The sequence below is a fragment of the Aptenodytes patagonicus genome, chromosome 5, assembly GCF_965638725.1.
Source record: "Aptenodytes patagonicus chromosome 5, bAptPat1.pri.cur, whole genome shotgun sequence".
Lineage (NCBI taxonomy): Eukaryota > Metazoa > Chordata > Aves > Sphenisciformes > Spheniscidae > Aptenodytes > Aptenodytes patagonicus.
In genome coordinates, this window is record NC_134953.1 from 53,083,838 (window position 1) to 53,104,350 (window position 20,513).

General features: G+C 39.5%; 1 protein-coding gene across 3 annotated transcripts in view; it reads left to right on the top strand.

Moving 5' to 3' along the window:
* The window catches only part of MTA1 (metastasis associated 1), an 89,146-nt gene that overhangs the window by 43,413 nt on the left and 25,220 nt on the right, over positions 1 to 20,513 (top strand). For all 3 annotated transcript variants that reach the window (XM_076339828.1, XM_076339829.1, XM_076339830.1), the window contains exons 9-13: positions 805 to 993; positions 2,123 to 2,197; positions 10,231 to 10,289; positions 18,028 to 18,143; positions 18,979 to 19,130. In XM_076339828.1, coding sequence (XP_076195943.1) covers positions 805 to 993; positions 2,123 to 2,197; positions 10,231 to 10,289; positions 18,028 to 18,143; positions 18,979 to 19,130 — 591 coding nt within the window. The remainder of the gene's footprint in view (positions 1 to 804; positions 994 to 2,122; positions 2,198 to 10,230; positions 10,290 to 18,027; positions 18,144 to 18,978; positions 19,131 to 20,513) is intronic.

Here is a 20,513-nt window from a genome sequence, read left to right on the forward strand (position 1 = left end):
ATAATGTGAAATCATATATAGAACAAATTCTAGGATAAAACACTGTAGATTAATTATGCACGTGCCCAAAACTGGTATGATAAAAAGCAAATAACATCCTGATTAAAACTACAGAAACAAGGAAATAAAGCCAAGCTTTCATTTACTAATACCAATTCCTCCCTCACAACGTGTTCTCAGCCCTTGTAAATTACAAGTTGCAGACAGTGGTAGCTCAGCTTTCTGAGGAGTAATTGCTCTTGGGAGTAATTCTTCTTTCCTACTCAGCTATGATATGTGACTTGACTTCAGTCTTTTTGGGATTTGTGGCCTTTGGAGGAAGTGTATGTGTGTGTTGCTCTTAAATATTTTTCTTACATGCAATTTTTGTGGATTATTTGACAAAGAAGGTGCATGGCTAAGTTTATTAGAAAATATGCTCTCGGACATCTACCTTCACGCCCCATCTGTGGATGGTACCTAACAGGGCTGCTCAGTCCTGGGGTGAGTGGGTTTCTATCCTGCGCATTTTCTTAACAGTAGTGCTACAGTGGTGGTGCTGGTGAGTAGCTAAGTGGGAATTACTGATATGCAAGGGCTCGTGTTCCACAAACCCCACTACTGTTAGTGAACGTTAGACTTGTACGCTGACAATTACAGTGAGTCTGAGGTTGGAACAAGTTTTTACTGACTTTGTGTTAGGTATAGAATACCGCACCCTCAGATCTTGGTGCAGAATTTTTGTTACTGCTGTTTCACTGTGAAGCATTTTTTGCCCCTAGATGCTTGTCCTTACATTTCTCTTTCTCTTTTACAACCATGTAGTTCCATGCTATGGATACTTTGCACAAAAATGTCTATGACATTTCCAAGGCAATCTCTGCGCTTGTGCCACAAGGTGGGCCAGTCCTGTGCAGAGATGAGATGGAGGAGTGGTCTGCTTCAGAGGCAAACCTCTTTGAGGAAGCACTAGAAAAATATGGAAAAGATTTCACTGACATTCAGCAAGATTTTGTAAGTATATAAAATGAGGGCCCACATGGTGACCAGTTCTGATCAGTGACAGAGCTGGTTTACAGTTTGTCTAAACTGTGTTTTTTTCTTCGTGTTGAAGAAGAGGGCTTTGAACTAGAGCATGTGTCTTGCTGTAAATTGGGAAAGGCAGACCTCATACTGATGACAGCCTGTTGTACAGTCAGAATTTCAAATCACAGATGATAGCTTTTCCTTTAGAGACGTTAATTTAAAATCATCTGCTCCACTACAGCTGAAGGAGGATTTAGGAAAGTGTTGTGACAGCCTAGCTGCTGTAGATTAATTTGTGTTTGGAGGAGAATAAGTACTGGGCTTTCTGAAATGCAAAAATTTAGTCGCTTTTGTAATGCGATTTCAGAAGGGGCCTTTTGAAAGTTTTAAAAAGGAATCTTGGGCATCCAAGGGAAGTGTCCTGTAGCTTGGCCAAAGCTCCACCCTAGGTGCTCAGCCTGCAGATTGAATGGAGCACTGTAAAGAGAACCAAGTTTCACTGTATCGCTGTTCGAGTCCTCTGGAACAAAACAAGTAGTTTCAGTGTTGCTTGTCCTGTGCTCTAATCTTTTAGACAGAAGGACTTGGAAACAGTGCAACACTCTCTGTGGTCCTGCTGAAATCCTCGTGCTTCTCAGGCAGAGAACAGAGCTGGCAGGGCACAATTCTGTTAGTAGGTGTTTTGTTTTGTTTTGTTTTTTTTTAATGGGCCAGCTCCATAGAAGCCAAGCAAATCAGAACTGTGATACTGTAGTTGTGGCTCTTGCTCGAGTCTTTGCTGCTCAAGCAGAGAGAGTCTGAGCCAGTGGGTTCCCTTCCACATTGTGCCTCTCTTGAATTGTTTACTGTGGAGCCAATGCAGCATGAAGATTTACCTGTAACCTGCTCTACTTCTACACCAAAAGCACTACTTTTTGAAAGGGCATTTAATTTAACATGGGTCCCATGTGCATCTAATGCCTTTAGGAGATTCAGACACTGACTGTCTTTTTTTGTTAGGAGGGTTAGTAGTTGCAAGACTCTGCTATAAACTGTCTGTCAAAGGAATCCTGTGAATTTCACTAAGGCTGTGTGCCAGCTCCCTGCAATGACTGCTGCTTTTCCTTTATGTCCCTAGCTCCCATGGAAGTCCTTAACAAGCATAATAGAATATTACTATATGTGGAAAACTACAGACAGATACGTTCAGCAGGTAAGAGAGTCAGAATCACCTCTTTCATTCTAACAGAAGATGTTTTTCTTGCCTTTGAAACCAAGCGTTGTTGCTTTATTCTCCTTCTTGGGGTTCAGCCTTTCCAATAGGTGGCTTCTGTAATGATCTGAAGCACTGAACAATCTCTCATCACTAAACTCACTAGCCATTCGGTAGATACAAACATGCAGCACTGGCATTGGTGCTTTCTTTTCATGTTTTGCTGCTACTTTATTTGTTTGGAGCTTTCAAATGTCTGTTTTGGAATTCAGCAGTTTGAGGAAAGGAATATGGTTAATTTCTGCCTGTAGAATTCAAGGTCAGCATTAACTTCAGTTTCGACTTTTTATGGGACGGTGGGCAGTTGCTGTGCAACAGGCACCCATGCTAATTCTCCACCTCTGCCTGCCCGTGACTTTGATTGCAGATGCATGGAGGCTCCCCCATGTAAGCACTGCGAGTCAAGTGTTTGTCTGGGAAGCGTTGATGGCTCAAATTCCCAGACTCGTTATACTTGAGAATCAGCTTTGACTAGTGTTTACAATCATTTTTATCTCTACTTGTTTAAATATGAAGGCTGCTTCGTCCCTTAAATAAAGAAAGCACAGTGCAAGCAGCATGCAAAATGTTGCACAGTATCAGTTGCTGAAAACTACTTATAATATTTAATGGGAAAATTAATTAAAACAAGGGAGAAGTATATAATGGATTTTTCATAATTATCAGTATTATGTTTAAGCATCTATTTGAAGTATTAGAAAAAGTGGAGTTATAAAAATGTCCTGCCTTAACTTGCTTCATTGGAAATTCAGCCTGGGATAAAGGCTAGATGCCTGAGGCATTGACCAATATTTGGCATGTGCTATATTTGGGCACCTTGGTCTGTAATGTGATTTTAACTGTTTTCTTTCTGATTAGAACACTGTTTAAATTACAGAGGGATCCTCAGGACAAATGAGAACTTTTTTGCATCAATTCTGTATTACTTTTTTAGAAAAAAATATTAACTGCATCCTCATTCCAATATTTCTCCAAGTTCATTCTTTGATTGAAACTTTTCCTTTCAGTAAGGAAATGCGTGGTAGGAAAGTGGGGTGGTGATGGAAGCTGGCATGGTGGGGAAGAAAGGTGCTGGAGAATGAGGTCATGGTCTTTCCTTCCCCGTTGAACTGTGTGTATCATTGATACAGTGAGTGCTGCTATACTGTCTGACTACACCTGTTTAGGAGACAATAGCTGAGTGTACTCAGCCTGTACTACACTCAATATTTGCACTGAGAGGAATCCATTTATCTTCTTCCCTGCATCTTTTATCTCACCTCACTTCTTTTAGTGATAAAAATCCATTTAGCAATATGGTAGGTATCAGAAAAAGTGAGGCAAGTTATTTTATCAGTCAGTGAAAACTAGAATCTTAGGTTGTTGCATGAAAATGTTACCCCTGTGCAGTCAGAACAGCAAACAATAGTAGGAATTCTTGGGAAAGATTAAACCAAAAAGCATCTCTATACTGTTCAGAAAGTCCATGATACGTTTGCAACAGTGAAGTTCTGTTTCTGCCCATCTTGAGGTATGTACCAATGGTGGTGGTGGGAATAAGGGATAGGGAGCAGTTTCTTTCATGTTCACTTTTGGATACCGTAGGAGAGAGATTGGAATAGCGTCCCAGGTGTTTTCTTCCAGGCCTGTGTACTGGGAAGGCAAAACAACTGGAGAAACTGTGCCTTGATTAGGAAGTGGTTAAATTCTTTTGCTTTTTCCACTTTCTTGAACTTTCTTATTACGTGGACAAAATTGCAGAGAGGATAGTTGCGTGAAAGACACTGATTATTTGTTCTTGCAGCAATTAAAAAACCCAGAAAACCTACAGTTTCTCGTACTGTTTTGCTATATTCCTGTGCAGTGGGTTTTCTATCATGGTTATACTGTACCTTACATATGCTGCCCAGCAGTGTACCAGGGATTTGGGGAAACTTCCAATTACAGGCTCTGCACTTAGGAGACAGTATGAGCATAAGCCAAACAGGTAGAAACTGCAGTACAGAGATATCACATCAAGTAAGCCTGAACTGAGCTGAAGACCTCATCTCAAATTCCCGGCTTGTACAAGCAAATAATACTATTAAACATTTATAAAAAGCCTGGGAGAGCTATCTATATATAACCACAAAGAAAGCATAGGAAGTTGTAGTTGAAATAATGGTGTATTACATTTATATTTTACTTCATGTGTGCAAAGTCTTTGGCAAAGCACATCCCTCACCACTTCTTCCATCTGTTTCTTCACAGTGTTTTGTCTGTGTAGATTCTTTCCTTAGTCTAATGCCACAAAATCGTTCTGGGGCTAACAGCATTTTTGTAATGAGATATTGAAAATGTGCTAAGTAAGGATATGAAAAGTGTGTATCCTGAGTTGTTTCACTTTCACTTGCCTTCCTTCTAAGAGGATGATTAAATTATATTCCAAGGCTGTATCTTATTGTCTTTTAAAAAAATACTGATAACTTCCTCATTCTTGTAGAATCTTTGGCTGAATGAACATAAAAACGTCCATTTAAACTGTCTGTTTCTGTGAGTTGCACAACATAGTAATGAAGTTTTTTGTCATCGGCCAATTGCCTGCTTTGATGAAAAACAGTTAGTTGGGAACTGTTTACATCCTTCTGTATTTCCTTTGAGATTTTCTTGGAGCAAGAAAGCACTGTCATAATCCTGAAGCAGAATCCATCTGTTTCTTGCCATTGAGGAAGCTAAATTTTGAGTTGGCTTCAACAGAAGACCTTCTCTCGGAGCTGAACAATAAGGTATACTTATGTTTGGTATACCTAAGATTGAAAGGCTTAATACAGCACTTCCATGTCTTGTGAGTAGGATACTGTGAGATACATTCAAATTGACTTGTTTTGGAGCATGCACTTGGATCTCTTATCCAGTAAGAGATTTATTTGGCTTCAGCTATACCATACTTTTGAAGGTTACCATCGTAATTAGGAGTTCAATCATTTCAAGAGAAGGACTGACCCTCCAAGAACAGAACTGCTAGAAGGAGTAATTCTACTGCAATGTCAACACAGAATTTGTGGTCTGATGTAGGCTCCTGAACGTCTGTCCAAAGCGATCCCAAGAGTTTTCCTATCAAAGACACCCTTTCAGAGTTCTCCTGAAAAAAAAGAGGGAGATGCATTCCAAACTCAGTATCCCGTGTCTCCTTTGAATGCAACCTTTTCTTGAGACAGATTTCCCGTGTCAATTCACAAGAGCATATATTTCTGATTCAGAAAGGTTTGAAATGGCATCCACTGAGCAACTGCTGTTTGGTGGCTTCCCCCAGTCTTCAAGAGTTGATGTGATGTTTGGGTATACCTACGTTTTCATTCAAAATAAAGGTGTAGTTGTGAATTCCAGGGTGATTTTTTTTTTTTTCCCCAAGATCTTTAAATGCTTCTGCTGTGCATATCATGAGGGGAGGTCCTGAAAAGTTTAGAACATGACACCTTCCAACTGTTGAGATGCAGCTGAGAAGAGCTCAGGACATGACAGTAGCAGATGACTGAGTTAGTCATGTGCTTTCTGAAAGTTGAAGGCTTTAATTTATTTTTTGCATTTTTATTTGTGCTTGAGGAGCATGTAACTTCAAGAGGAAGATCAAATATTATGAATTTCTACTGTTCTATTTGTTATGTGGAAGTGTCATTAGAAAAGTGTAGGAGAAAGAGACAGAAAATCATTTTTAAGGTAAGCACAGTACTGAGAAGATACCAGAGAAAGTGGAAGTGCCATTATATCTGACTACATGAGGTAGGGAGCTTAGCAGAGGGAGCTCTGGGTAAATCTTGATGTAGATAGAAAACATCTTTATTAAGGAAAGCAAACCTTCTTTGTACCTAGCCAAGAGCTGAGAGTGACATCTTAATGCACTAGGCTTCATAAAGTACTGTGTGCTAGCAAAGTAGAAATAACATCAAAGAAATGTTTTTCTGTATACATAGGACATTTTATCCCAAACACACCTCCTGTTAAGCCTACAGTAACATGGAACTATGGCAGTTTTGGCAAGCAAGTGATGGAGACTGTAGGTACCACACATCAGTGCTGAGATGTGTTGCTGGAGCACAAGCAGCTGGAAACACTTCTCCCAGATGCACCGTGGACTAATTACCTTTTCTGTCCCACCTCCCCTGCCTCCCAGCAGCACTTGTGTGTTCAGAGTTTTGAAAACGAATAAAGTGTGAAAGTTCTCTAAATCCAGAAAATGCGATTTAGAGACTATCTTCCCCATCATCAACTAATAAAGGCTTAATATTTGAGGATATTTGAGGTGTCCCTATGCTGTCTACCAACCTGACTTTTGCGTTGCAGACCTTGAAATATCCCCTGCATTCCTGGATTTCTTCTGTTATTTCCTCTTTAATTTTTAAATTCACTCTTTAGAAAATGACCACAAACATTTGCTCTGATACGTCACGTATTATAAAACTCTTTTCACGGTCAGTGGGTAGAATGAAAGATGTTAAATCTAGGGAGAGGATATATAAAGGACAGATTTTTGCACCAACTCGAATGTACAGTGCTCAGTAATTTAATCCCTTGGTCCCTCTGGGATAGACAAGTTGGTAATATCTCCACTTTATAGATGAGGTAAATAAGAGGATATCCTTAAGATGTGCATATATAAATAACTCAAAGACAAAAGATTGCATTTAGCCCAAAGTACTAGAAAAAGTTAGAAATGTTCAGGGTTTTTTTTGTGGATGAGGACATTCATAACTACATCAGACAACATTAAGAATTTATAGCGTAAATATGCTTCAGGCACAAATCAATTAATAACTGGCAAAGGACCTAGCAAAGCACTTTCTCTGTGAAGGGATTATTCTGAAATTGTGCATGACTACATTTCAGGCACCTTTCTTTTGTACCTTCTGGTATCAGTCACTGTCAGAAAATAGGAAACTCATCATATCTAGTCTATTGATTGTCCACAGCCGCAAGTACTTAGTGCAAAACCAACCTCTTCTTATTCAGTACATTGTGGTACCTTCTGAAAACTTTCAATTTTCCTGGTATACTAGTTTTTAATAAAGGTGTATGCTGTATGTCCATGCTCTGCACTGATCCCCAGGCAGCAGCTGTAGGAGAGGGAGGGTATTGCTAGGTCCAGGTGACTTATGGCAGTTGTTCGCTCAGAGTTAGCACCATGGTCATCAATCACAAAGAAAATCTGTGGTGTGAGGTTAACATTCATCACCAGTTTATTAAAATGTTACTTAATACCCTAAATTAACCATGTCTCCAAGGCAAATGACTTTACATTGTAGATAGTAGAATATTTCAGCTGCTGGTAATGCATTGTGCTTGCATGAAACTTTTTCCATTCATAGATTTCCAAAACTGTCATAACATAATGACTCTAGATAGTCCCCTTGGGAGCTTTTGTCAGGAAAACTGCAGCTTTTTTTCACCACAATCTAGAAATCTAGTAGAAATTAAAAAAAAAAACCACCACCACCCAGTTCTCTACCAGTGGAGGTTCCCTGAATTTCCTGCTTTGGCCTCAAGGAAATGTGATTCTTGTACAAAGTTCATCAACCAGTATTGTAAGCTGTTTATCAGTATCTGATGTTGGACTTCCTTGTAATTTCTGGGGAGAGTGAGCTCTGTGGCTGTTTGTCTGCTGACATAACTGCCCGTGGTAGTCTGTGCCTGGGGAGAGAAGACCTGTTTTTCAGCCTGGGCTGTAGGTGGAATAGCCTTCAGTTCATGAGCAGAAATGCACCTGAGAGCGTGTGTTGTGTTGAAGGATGATTTTTTTTTTTTTTTTGGGGTAGCGTCTCTCTGGAAGATAGAGGAGGGTTTCTGATGCTGTTGGAGAACTGTTGTCACAGCACTTTTTGAGGCCCATCATTGGATGCTTTGGTTTCTTGCATAAAAAGACTTGGAGCAGGGTGTTTTGAAAATGTTCAACTTTGAATTTGTGGTTTGTATTCAGAGGGAGAACCTCTTTAGTCCCATCACCGGTTGCCAGTACAATGTGTATTATTGATTCCCCCAAGTCTGTGGGATTGATAAGGATCAATTCCATGAAGTCTTCATTTTGGTTTTCTTGAAGACAGTTTTCAGGTAGCTGTCCTTGTCCTAGATGAGATTTAACAGAAGCAATCTGGGAAACTTGCCTGCACCGGCAGAAAGAAGTCAGCTTCTGGATGCAGCTCTTTGAAGGTGTACCTGTAGTCTCAGGATAACTTTCAGAAGTTCTGTTTTCTCAGTCCTTGTTCTCTTGTCTGACAACTTCATTCTTTGATTTCTAAGATGGGTTGACTTTTATTTGCAGGAAAGGGTAAGAGGGGAATTCTTTAGGAGTCTAGAGAGCTTTGGTGAGGAACTCTCAGGCTGTCAAATGGAAAACTGTTGCTTAAGACTGTCCCTCTGATCAAAGCAAGCTTTATGCTTATGGGAAACTTTTACTTCATTGTTTCTATGTTTCTCCATTGTGCCCCTGTAAAAAGGATTTTTATGTTTGTCCAGTTCCTCAGTGACACACTCTTCAATTTTATTACATTTTCTGGTGCTTCTTGTGTGTATGAAGATACTGACTTTAGCTTTTCAATTATTTTCCTAGACTGTGCCTTGAGGCTGCTGCATAGAAAATGTTAAGCTAATCTGTTTGTCTAGAATATCACCATGCTGCTGGTTTGTCTGGAAAACATTGTCATGGCTTTACGCAGACCGCTGTTACCAGCATGGATGTTGGCATGGGCCTGGCTTTGAGCAGGAGGTTGGACTAGAGGCCTCCAGACGTTCACCCTAAATTAATTTAGCTTATGTAATAAAGAGAAAACTTGAACCTCAGAACGTCTCTTTTATTTTTTAAATGGTGCGAAGGTTTGAGTCATAAAAGGAATTCTTGGCCAGTTAGTAAAGGTCATGCTAATTGCCTATTTCTGCCATGTTCTGTGGGCTATCAGCAAGTTCATAGCTGTAGCTGAAAAAAAAAAAAGGAGCAGTAGTATTCTGGGGGAATTTACTCCATACATCCCATTGAAAGGATCCATTTACTCCAGAAATGTGGACAGAAGTTAACGCATGATTTTACTGAAGTAGGGCCATGTAAAGAGACAAATGGTGTGTACTTCTAATCATGCTCCGTGCTCTTGAAAGTCTGCTTCTTGTATGTGTTTTCCCTTAAACTCATCTCTGTTATGTTCCTTAATATCTCCTGGCAATGGTGTTTTGCATTAGGGGCTGGTTGTTTGGTCTAGTTAGCTTCTCCCCTTTTTACCCCCTTAATGTTCTTTGCTACCTGTCCCCTGAGATTTCACACATGTGCCTGGGGTTTATTTCCGTTTTGTCTCATAGTGTTTGTGTACCTAGAGCTGCTCACCTTTACAAAGTGCAAATGTACAGGTTGCCCATGGCTAATGTCTAGTCAGAAGTGATGATATACCATAATTAAAAAAAAAATCTGTTGGGTAATTCTGCATTGGTTTTGAGTTGAGCTCTTGGCCTTTTTAACTTTTAAAGATGATCTCCTGTGTCACTCCGTCTTCAAAAATGAGGACTATTATCAAAAAAGTCTTTGTCCAAACTTTTTGAATTGGTTCAGCTGTTGAGGAAATACGATGGAGAGGGTGCATTACTACACCTGCTATTGTCCAATTGGTGAATATTATCATGGAGAACGAACACAGACTGATATGTCAGATCTTCCTCTGCGCAAAAAAAAAAGGGCTGTGGGAGGAGCAATGCATGAAATTGTATTGAAGTGAATGGGACTGAAAAGTTTGTCCTTATAAATAGTAGATTGTTATCTCTTTTGACTTTTTTGGAAAGCTGTGTATGTAGTCACTTGATGCCTGCAATTGTTTTCAGTGGATATTTTCCTGTTGGAAAAGGATTTTGTTAGCTGCTCAGTGAAAGGAAAACTTCATTGTTTGTTAATAAGTGCTAAAGTTTTTACAGGTATGTTACTTGACTCCCAGGTAGAGTAGTCCTTATTTTCATTTTATTCTAACTTTTTTCTTTTCTTTTTAAAGAAACGATTGAAAGCAGCAGAAGCAGAAAGCAAGCTAAAACAAGTGTATATACCCAACTAGTAAGTATCTTTTTGTATTGTTTTCTATTTCATTGTAGAGGGTCTGGTGTAGCAGTTTCCATGGCCTGCCAGTATTATGTATTTGCTTTAATACATAATGAGAGACATAGTTGAACAAACATGTCAGAGAACTATTAAATTAGGTTACCAATATAACGAACCCTCTGCTGATGCTTGAATAGGCTTGAATTCCTTTGTATTTTAGCTGAGTTAATGCTAACCACCCTGATGCTAATAAACAACTAGGAGCCCTGTGGAAGAAAACATGATAGCTCTGGTATTTCAAAGCTGGCTAGAACAAAGCGGCAGTCCTCCCAGTATGCTTACGCTGCTGGTTATGAGCATGTAAAAGACAAAGCTATTCCCTCATGCTGACCTTCCACTTCTGGAACACAGGTTATTTCCTCCATGGGCAGCTGAGGACTTTCCCTTTGGGACTTTCCTGGTTAGGATGCTGTGCTGTCATGTTGCTCATTTCCTTCATCCTGTATAATGTTCCCATCCAGAAGTGACCGTTACTTATCTTCTAATATTTATTTTTATGTGAACTGGGAGTTGGAGACTTGGTAGCAGGTCAGCACAGTCATGAACAAAAGGGTAGCTAATTAACTACTCAATAATATATCTGTTTTCATTAATTTTTGTCATCGGTGGATCACCAATGTGTGGTTGTTTCCTAATGTAATTTAGATATATATAAATTCATATATAGAACTGTATTACAATTAATATACTATATATAAAAAATAAAAATTCTTAGTAAAATGTGTTTCTTCTTTTGTATTCCCTCTGCATAACCCAGTCAACAGTTGTTATAGTGTGGAACTTTAAATCTCCCCTGTCCTTTCTCTTTTTCAACTTTTCTCTCCCAGATACGTTCCCATGTGTATTATCCCAAATAACTCCTTTATTCTTTTATGCTATCGCCTTTCAAATATTTATGAACTTCTACCATGTGTTCTGTTACTTAAGGCAAAACTAAGTTTTACATATTTAGCTTGCAAGACAGTCCCTTATTTCTTGTGCAAATAGAGGATCCATGATTTCTTTTTTGCTTTGAAAATGTTGATATCTCTCAGGTGAATTTACTAAAAATTAGGTGTAATATTGCTTTTTGTGGATGGTGTTACTCTTCAGGGGGACACTGGACATCAAATTAAACATGAATTCACAATGTGATAAGCTCGTAAAGCAAAAGCCAATGTAATTTAGACTGTGGATGCGAAAGGATGTTGCAGACGAGAGAGCCTGGTAGTCTTGCTGTTGCTCTTGGATTATAATGTATGTAGGTGGGGCTTTGTATTTGAAAGGTTATGGTGCTCATTTGATAATGGCTGTCTGGAGTGGTATCTTAACCCTCAACACTGTATCTCAGCAAGATAATTCTTGTTGCTATCTAGAGAATATAATCAAATCAGCAACTTATCTACTTCAGGAAGAGACTTCTGTCTCTACCCATGTGGTTGCTATTTTTGTCTCTGGCTTTGATTTCCAGTCATAGTTGATTTTGTGAGTGTTATACCTTAACTTACATATTGTTTAATTGCTAAAATGGGTATCAAATTTTCTTCCTCCTTCAATATCCTTTCATGTGTATCAGGAAAGGTAGCAATTGCGTACATGACTTACTTAATCCCACATGAATGCTTCTACTGCTTTTTTGCTGTTAGTACCTCCAAATGCGGCAACAATTAAGTATTTCTAAGATTTTTGGATTATTTCTACTCAAGTTTCAGTACAAGGTCTGGCACATAGGGAATGGATTGTATCTACATTATCTTGTGACCTAGAAGATGATTATATTCTTGGCTTGTAATAGCAATACCTGATGTAGGGATCTAAATATCAATGTTATTGATTTGTCCTTATCATGTTACTGAGCCCATTCCTGTTTCAAGGCTTGAACCATAATGATCCACTTGTCGCTTCAGAAATAAATTACTTGATGTAGGCTGTCACAAGACCTATGCAGAAGCATATCAGCTGATTGAGTGAAACCTATTCTAACAATAACTGGTGTAAAATTGTTTGCAAAGAGAGACCCCGGAGGATATCAGACTCAAACAATTTTATCTCTTTTTTTTTTTTTTTTTTTGTCTCTGGCTGTCTTCCATTGATAGGAGTCTCATTTGTTCCTGTGACGATAATAGGAAAATCTAGGGAGAGGGGAGGAAAATAATTAAAAAAACAATAGAAGCGGTCTTCAAAGGTTATTTCTCATGTCACATACATATTATACAGTGAAAAATAACAGGTCTACGTGAAGCTTTAGACTTGATATTTTTTAACTTGAGACTGTGCCCCAAATTTATAATGTGGGTAACTGAAGCATGGAAGAGTCACACAGGTAATTGATGTGAGATTATCAAGTCCTAAACCAACATCCTAGATATTGGAAAAACATTTCTGTCCTAGATACTGGACACACATTTCTGTGCTCCTTCCAAGAACAACCCTGGTTTTGGACAGACATCTGTAGTTGATGTGACTGAACCCAGTGTTTGTATGCATGGCTTTGTAATGCATCCCTTGGGTTGAAAAGCACTAATGTGCTTTCCTGGTGAAAGGAAAAAGTATAAAATCAGTTGAAATCTGTATTCAGGAAATACTGGAAAAAATCTTCTAGTTGTTTTCTGTAGCAATTTCTCTGTCAGTGGGAGTGGTGTTAAATAAAGCAGCAGCAGAAGCCTGAATGCACGAAGAGATTCCATCTTCTTGCACACTTCATCCTGTCATCCACCAGCGTGAATGCGGGGCTCGGAGACCTTTCTTGTTGCAGATGTAGTCTCAGTCTCTTTCTCCTCCTAGTGTGTACCCAAACATATTCTTCAGGCTGTCGTGGAAGTTATATTCTGGTTTTACTAATCTTACGGACATCATATGTACTAGTTACTTGCTTCTTTTTGTTGACGATCTGGTTGTGTAGCTGGTGCTTTTTGGGATTAGGACATCTGCAAATCATGAAGGCTGAGACATAAAATTTTGTGTGGCTTTTCTCTCTTTTGCTTTGATCTAAGTGATATCAGAAGGGGTAAGAACAGAAAGGGAAGAATCAAGTGTTCCATACACTCCCCAGTCTTCAAAATATATTGATGTAAAATGTAAATTTTAAATTTACATCTGTAAATGTAAATTAGTACATTCTACTTACAGTACTTTATCTGAGAATCTCAAAGCACTTTGACAGGCTGCAAATGCTGCCTTGCAAACACTTGTAAAGTAGGGAAATATTATTCTCCTTACCCTGCCTCTTTTTTTTAAGCAAATAGGAAAATTGGAGGAATAGGTCAAAGCTTTGGATGACTACAAGGGGCAACGGTTAACAAGCTGAAGCTAATTCCTTTCTCTGTTTGTTGGTTGTCCTCTGTCTGAGGAGCAAGACTTTTTTTCCTTCCTTGTTTAGTTGTGCAGGGATCCATTGCAGCCTAGAAAATGTAAAGGTGTAATGCTGTTCTTTCTTTTGTAGCTGTGCTAGTTAAAATGGCGATCTTCAGTATTTTGTTGGAGAAAGCTTCTCATTTTCAAAAAGCATTGTTTAGCTGTCATTAGACCTGTTCTTAGAAGTGGGTATTTACAGTAGCCTGTGATGAGAACTCACCCCTCTGTTGTGTGGATAAGGAATCCAGACACTTGCGTTATATGCCTAGAGGTAGATGGCATAAATGTTCCTTACAAAGGATTAAAAAATGTTCTTATTTCTGAGGCTTAATTTCTTAATTGTTCTGTTGCATCTAGCACCACTACAGTTTCCTGAATAACAGGAAACGGTCACTGATGGTGTTGTTCATAGTTATTTTTAACAACTAAAACTTTATCACTGTGCTGTGGGTGAAATGCTAGCCAGTCATATAGTGAAGGGATTTCGGTGTTCTGCGTGGCTCAGGGTTATCTTCAGGTTGGGTTTTTTGGGCAGGGGCTTCAGTCCACGATGGCTGGCTTCCAGTGCCTTCTTTCTGCATGTGCTTTATCACCTTAGTCTCTTTAGTTGAGACTGATCTGCAGAATACAGCCCAGAAGTCTGCACTTTGTGATCCCTGTTCTAGCATAACTGACTGCTCCAGCGCAATTGAAACTCATTTAAAAGATTTCCATTCTTGATCTAAGAACTGGAAATGATAGTTTACCGCACCATCAGTATTCACACTACCTTATTTGCATCTTTCACTTCAGCTTCATTAATTGTCTAACAAGTCATCCAGTTATTCGTCTAATTCTCTTGTTAATAGCTGTAGCAGGCTTCGGTGATATCAAACAGGTTTAATTAACATAACAACAATTAAGAGCTTTTTGCTTCTCATATGATGAAGACATTAGTTGCCTAAATTTTGTTACTGCTACTGTGAAACCTGACCGTAGCTTTGGAACAGGACACTTTCTGGTGCTTGTTGCAGATACATTAATTGTACTGTTCCAAAATTCTGAAGTGAAGTTACCGTCACAATTACAGTGTGACAATTTTGTGATCAGCATGATTTGGTGATCAGCTTTCACCCCTGCATCCCTTTCACGTGTGCTCACAGCCCAGAAAGCCAACCGTATCCTGGGCTGCATCAAAAGAATCGTGACCAACAGGTTGAGGGAGGTGATTCTGTCCCTCTACTCAGCTCTGGTGAGACCCCACCTGGAGTACTGTGTCCAGCTCTGGGGCCCCCAGCATAAGAAGGACATGGACCTGTTGGAGCGAGTCCAGAGGAGGGCCACGAAGATGATCAGAGGCCTGGAGCACCTATCCTATGATGACAGGCTGAGAGAGTTGGGGTTGTTCAGCCTGGAGAAGAGAAGGCTTCGGGGAGACCTTACTGTGGCCTTCTGGTACCTGAAGGGGACCTACAAGAAAGCTGGACAAGGACTTTTTACAAGGGCAGTCCTAGTGGTAGGACAAGGGGTAATGGCTTTAAACTGAAAGAGAGTAGACTTAGATTAGATATAAGGAAGAAATTCTTGACTATGAGGGTGGTGAGGCACTGGAACAGGTTGCCCAGAGAGGTGGTGGATGCCCCATCCCTGGAAGTGTTCAGGGCCAGGTTGGATGGGGCTTTGAGCAACCCGGTCTAGTTGAAGGTGTCCCTGCTTATTGCAGGTGGGGTTGGAACTAGATGATCTTTAAGGTCCCTTCCAACCCAAACCATTCTATGATTCTATGAAATACAAGTTTGATAAGGGTTGTAGAGAGGACAAAAGAATCAGGCCATCACCCTCCTTTCTGCATGTGGTCTTAGTGCTTTGGATGTGCATGTCAACGTGTGTAGTCTTGTTCTCAACTTACTGTTTACAACCAGACACATCAGGGCTTCCTGGCATGCTGCTCAAAAAAACCAAAACCTTTTTGTGTGCTTTACTGATGGATTTAAGACTCCTTTACCGCATTTTTCAGAGGATAAATAAGTGTATAGAAGGGAAGCAGCATGTCTGATGTTGAGCCGTAAGACCTGCATTGGAACCTTAGTTTTCTTTACTTCAGTCTTTTACTCTGTCTGTTAAGCAACACTGCTTTTAACAGTGTGCATCTGTGGGACTATTTGTTCTACAGCATCTTGGTAATGTTTGCACATGGAGTTTGCTAGTGAATCATTGGCAAAGGTTCTTTTGCAGCAGGTTACTATAGTGACATCCCAGAACAAAATGCTGGGTAGCGTGAATGTACCCTCTTTCAACTTTCCCTTTGTTAAATATGTCTGCACATCTCCTGCCATCTGTGGTGTCAGAACTTCATGCCATTCTAATAAGCACCCCGAAACACTTTAATCCTTGTGAGAGCCAGGCAAAGTAATAAGCAAAAGGAGAAGAAAACCTAATCAGGCTTGTTAATCTAAATGCCTTTATTTTTTTTCTCTTCTCTTCTCTGCTTCTTTTGGTCTGTGTATGGGCTGCTCAGTGTACTGAAGGACCAAACTATTTACAGTATTTCTGTGCTGCTTAGCCTCCTAAGCTTTCTCTTCTGCAGAAAGCCCTGAACTTTACAGCAAGGAGCACCATGAGAATGCTGTCTGAAGTTTTTCTTGGACTGGGCAAATACTCTCTTACCTCCTTATGCAGTGTGTGTGTGGCCCTTATAGGACATTCACTACAGAATCTATTTTGCCTCTAGAAATGGGGCTTTACTGAGCTCTGTATCTTGCTGCCTGATCACACATTTTCAAATGAGGAGAAGGATGACCTTCTGGCTTCCAGGGCAGTGTAAGCTTTCCAGTAGCGTTTGGGTTTGTTCTGGAGCTTCAAGGGCCAGTTGTCTTCAGAATTCAGTAACTTGGAACTCCTTTGCTTTCAGGGGTCATTGCTGAGAACGTGAAACCTAATATTGATGCCCCATTAGAAAGAAATTAATTTGGCCATATTCCCACAATGCTGTTTTTGCAGCGCTAGCCAGGGTGAAAAGTAATAAGTATTCTGGGTCACTGAGATCACTGTGACTCCTGTATCAGTGTGCAACTGATATGTAAGAAAATGTGTTTTCAGAAAGCCATTTTAAGATATTTCTGCTTGAATAAGGGGATTCCAAATTGTGGTTTTATTAGTTGGAAATAAAAGGAATATGCCCACTCCCTTTGGTCTTCAGGTAAGAGAATATATGGGAAATTTAATCGGTACTACAATTTGGGCTTATGGTCAGAAGTTGGCACCAAAGGCTGCCTACTTTTTGTTGCTTCTATAAGCTGAGCTCCTAACAGCACCTGGGAGTCCTTGCGTGTTTTATAAGCTCATTGTGTATTCTTCTCTGAAACTTCTTGTGTGACTTCTCCCATCTTCCTCCGTTCCCCAGAAGTCCTGTCCCTGCAATATCGATTCTCTGTCCTTGTTCCCTCCCATGCCAAGGATTTTTTTGAACGCTTCCTTTTCCCACTCTGACTTCTCTTCCTCTGCAGAGGTTTTGTACTATTCCATACTGCTTTCTATGCCAAGGTTTTGTTTGCCCTTCCATTCTCAGATCCTGCCAGTACCTTTTTTTTTTCTGAGTCATCATTTTTTAAGAGAGTATAGGAATGAGATGAGGTGATTCAGAAGTTGTTGTATTATAATGTATTAGTGACAGCCATCATTTCTTGCTCTGCGGATGTTAAGCTTTCAGACTTTTTCCATTCAGTAGAAACCTCAATACTTTTTAGTAGAAGTGCAGACCATAGTTTAAGACTTGCCAGAAGGCTCATATTCATGAATATCTCTGGGTATACGCTATGTCCAAAGATTTTGTTCAATGAGTTGGGTGTGCTTGTGCGAATTGTGGCTATATGATACAAACCTTTGCAGTAAGATAACATGGAAATATTTGTGACTGCAGTCTAGGGTTATCTTTCCCTGAATAAGGCAGGGGTTGACCTTTCTCCATCTACCTCTACTGCTCCTTCCCCCAGGCTTCTTTTTGGAGATTTAGGTAAAATACCACTCATGTTGAGGACGGAGGGAGATCTGTAGATAAGATCTTTTTGTCACCTAGGTTAGAATGTCTGGGATAGTGAGTAAGATACCTGGCCTCACTGGTTTATTGTTTTAAAATGGTTTTGGACTCTTGAAAATGGCATCTAACTATTATTATAGTTGTTTTTATTATCGGCGTTATTTAAATATTATCTGAGACAGTGTGTTCATGGAAGTCAGATTGCTGGTAAGTACAGCTTGTTCTGGAAGCCACACGAACAGAATTTAAATCTTCAAACATTTTGGGCCATATTTTTTTTAAGTCACACAGGAAATTGCATGCCTCAATTAATGTTTGACCTCCTTTTTTGCTTTGTGTTTTAAGTAACAAGCCAAACCCCAACCAGATCAATGTAAATAATGTCAAACCAGGAGTGGTAAATGGTACTGGAGTACAGGCACAGAACACGGGAGCAGGACGGGCCTGTGAAAGCTGTTACAGTAAGTGACATGCCAGTATGGCAGTTGTGCATAGAGAGCATGAATGTTGTGTTGCAAATAGTAAAATAAAAGCTGTGTTGTGGTGGGGGGTGGGAGAGAAGGCTTTGGAAGGGTGGGGGGACAGAATTTGACATAGCAGCATTTAAGCAAGGGGGTTTTTTGGGTTACTGGTGTTACATTCGTAAATAAAATTATGAAGTACTAAAGGGGGAGTTAGTAAATGTCCTGCGTAATTTTAGGTAGCTGTTGAGCAAACACTTAAATCACCAAGGTGTGAACTTGACAATTTTTTCATAATTTTTTAGTAGATTTCAAAATATGTGATATCATCAATGTATTTGGTCTGCTGCCTGATATTGATATACTGAGTTCTAATGATTGTGCTCCTTTATGGGGAGCCTTTACAGATGCTGAAATGTAGGACTATATGAGAAGTCAAGTCACCGATTTCTTATGTTCTTTAGTTGTAAAATTAATGTATGGGGAGTTCCTGAAGACAATCTTCCCTCTCTCCCGTGCTCTGCAGAAATTGTTGTCTACCAGTCTTGCAAAATGAGAGCTTTCAGTTTCATTGGCAGGAAATTTTCCTATCCTACTAGTTGTTTTTTTCTGTTTGTGTTTTAAAAGAGGTTTATATGTGTAATTATTTCTGCTGAAATCACAAGTACATTTAACAGTGGTGATGACAGTGAAGCCATCATCAGGTTTTTAAGGTTTGTTTGAGCTTTGCACTGTCTTTGTGTGGGTTTTCTTTTGTGATGGTTCTAAAGAGAATAAGCTCTGTAAAGTGATCCTGTTTAAGGATATATATAATTTCCACCTTTGTTATCTCTAGCCACACAGTCTTACCAGTGGTATTCTTGGGGTCCCCCTAACATGCAGTGTCGCCTCTGTGCATCCTGTTGGACGTACTGGAAGAAATACGGTGGCTTGAAAATGCCAACACGGTTAGATGGGGAGAGACCAGGACCAAACCGCAATAATTTGGTAGGTATCTGCAAAGCAGACTGCTCGGTGCTCTTGCCTGGGAAGCTAGGTGCCATGATATCTAACTAATTGTTCACTGTTCTTAAATATTTAACAACAAAAAGAATGCCTTCAGCCTCCATTGTTGTCCTTGGGTTTGGTATTTCATGTCTTGCAAGAGTTGGCATGTTAACTTCAGCTATAAGTAATTCATTGCCAAGTACTGCCCTGAGAAAAAAACCATCATTTGTTTAGCAAACTAGCCATCGAATGCATGGGATAGCTTAATGAAGATGGAAAAAATTGAAATGCCAGCCAGTGTTTCTGGTATTTGGTTTCCATGATTTTTGCTGTGGGGGGAAGAGGACTTTTTTTTTTTCCTTCCAATAAAGGAATTCATTATTTCCTGAAACCTGTTCCCTTTCCCAAGGCACATTCAAAATTAGATACCCCAAATAGCTAGTGGCTTTTTAGAGATCCCTTTTCTTGTTTTTCTACTTAATCCTATTTTTTTTTTTTTAAATTAATCTTCCTTCTTTTGGGTGGGTTTTGAGTAAGCATTGTATGAGCTGCTTCTGTTTAATTTTTCCCCTTTTACTTAAAAACCAAACTTCTCAGAATTTTTCTGAATTTGGTGGAAGTTCAGTCTGGAAGCATCATACATTGAGCTGATTTGAAAAAGTAGCTGCATCCCATGGACAGAAGGATAGTGCACACTGAACTTTGGTCTTAGATTTCTTTCTTTCCTCTCTCCTAGTCTTTGCTATCATTCCCTTTCTATTCTATTTCTTTCGTTTAACCTCTGTCCTTTCCAGGCTTCTGTTTGCCCTCTGAAGCTACCTAATTGCTGAGATAATTGCCAGGTTTTATCAGACTTACTCCTCTTATTTGTTAATTAAAAAGTATGTAAATAGTCAGAGAGGGGAAAGCCTTGTTCTCCCCAAACTGAAATTTCCTCCTATTTTCCAACCGTGGGCAGGTTTGAGATAACAAGATACTACTTTCATTATTTTATTGGTTGACTTAGTTGCTTTCATGAAGAAATACTGCTTTTGCTCTCTGTAGTAGATAAACATCTTTCAGTATTATTCTTTATTACATGCAGTGAATATTTGACAACTCTGTAAATGCATTAATTGAGTTCAGAGTAAGAATTAAAACAGAAACTCTTGCAACTTTGAGACAAAAAATTCTTGCATGCTGTAAGTTTGCTTTGGGAAGTGAGTTTATGATGTATATTTTAGCCACACAGCTACTTTCTGATTTTTCTCTCCCTCTTACAAATGCTTTTTATAAGGAGTTTGCATTGTATATCCAGAGCAAATCTAAGCACCCAAAGTTCGAGAGTCTTTCTGTTGGCTCTGTAAGCACTAAATTGTGTGATAGCATTAGGTAACTTCTTCA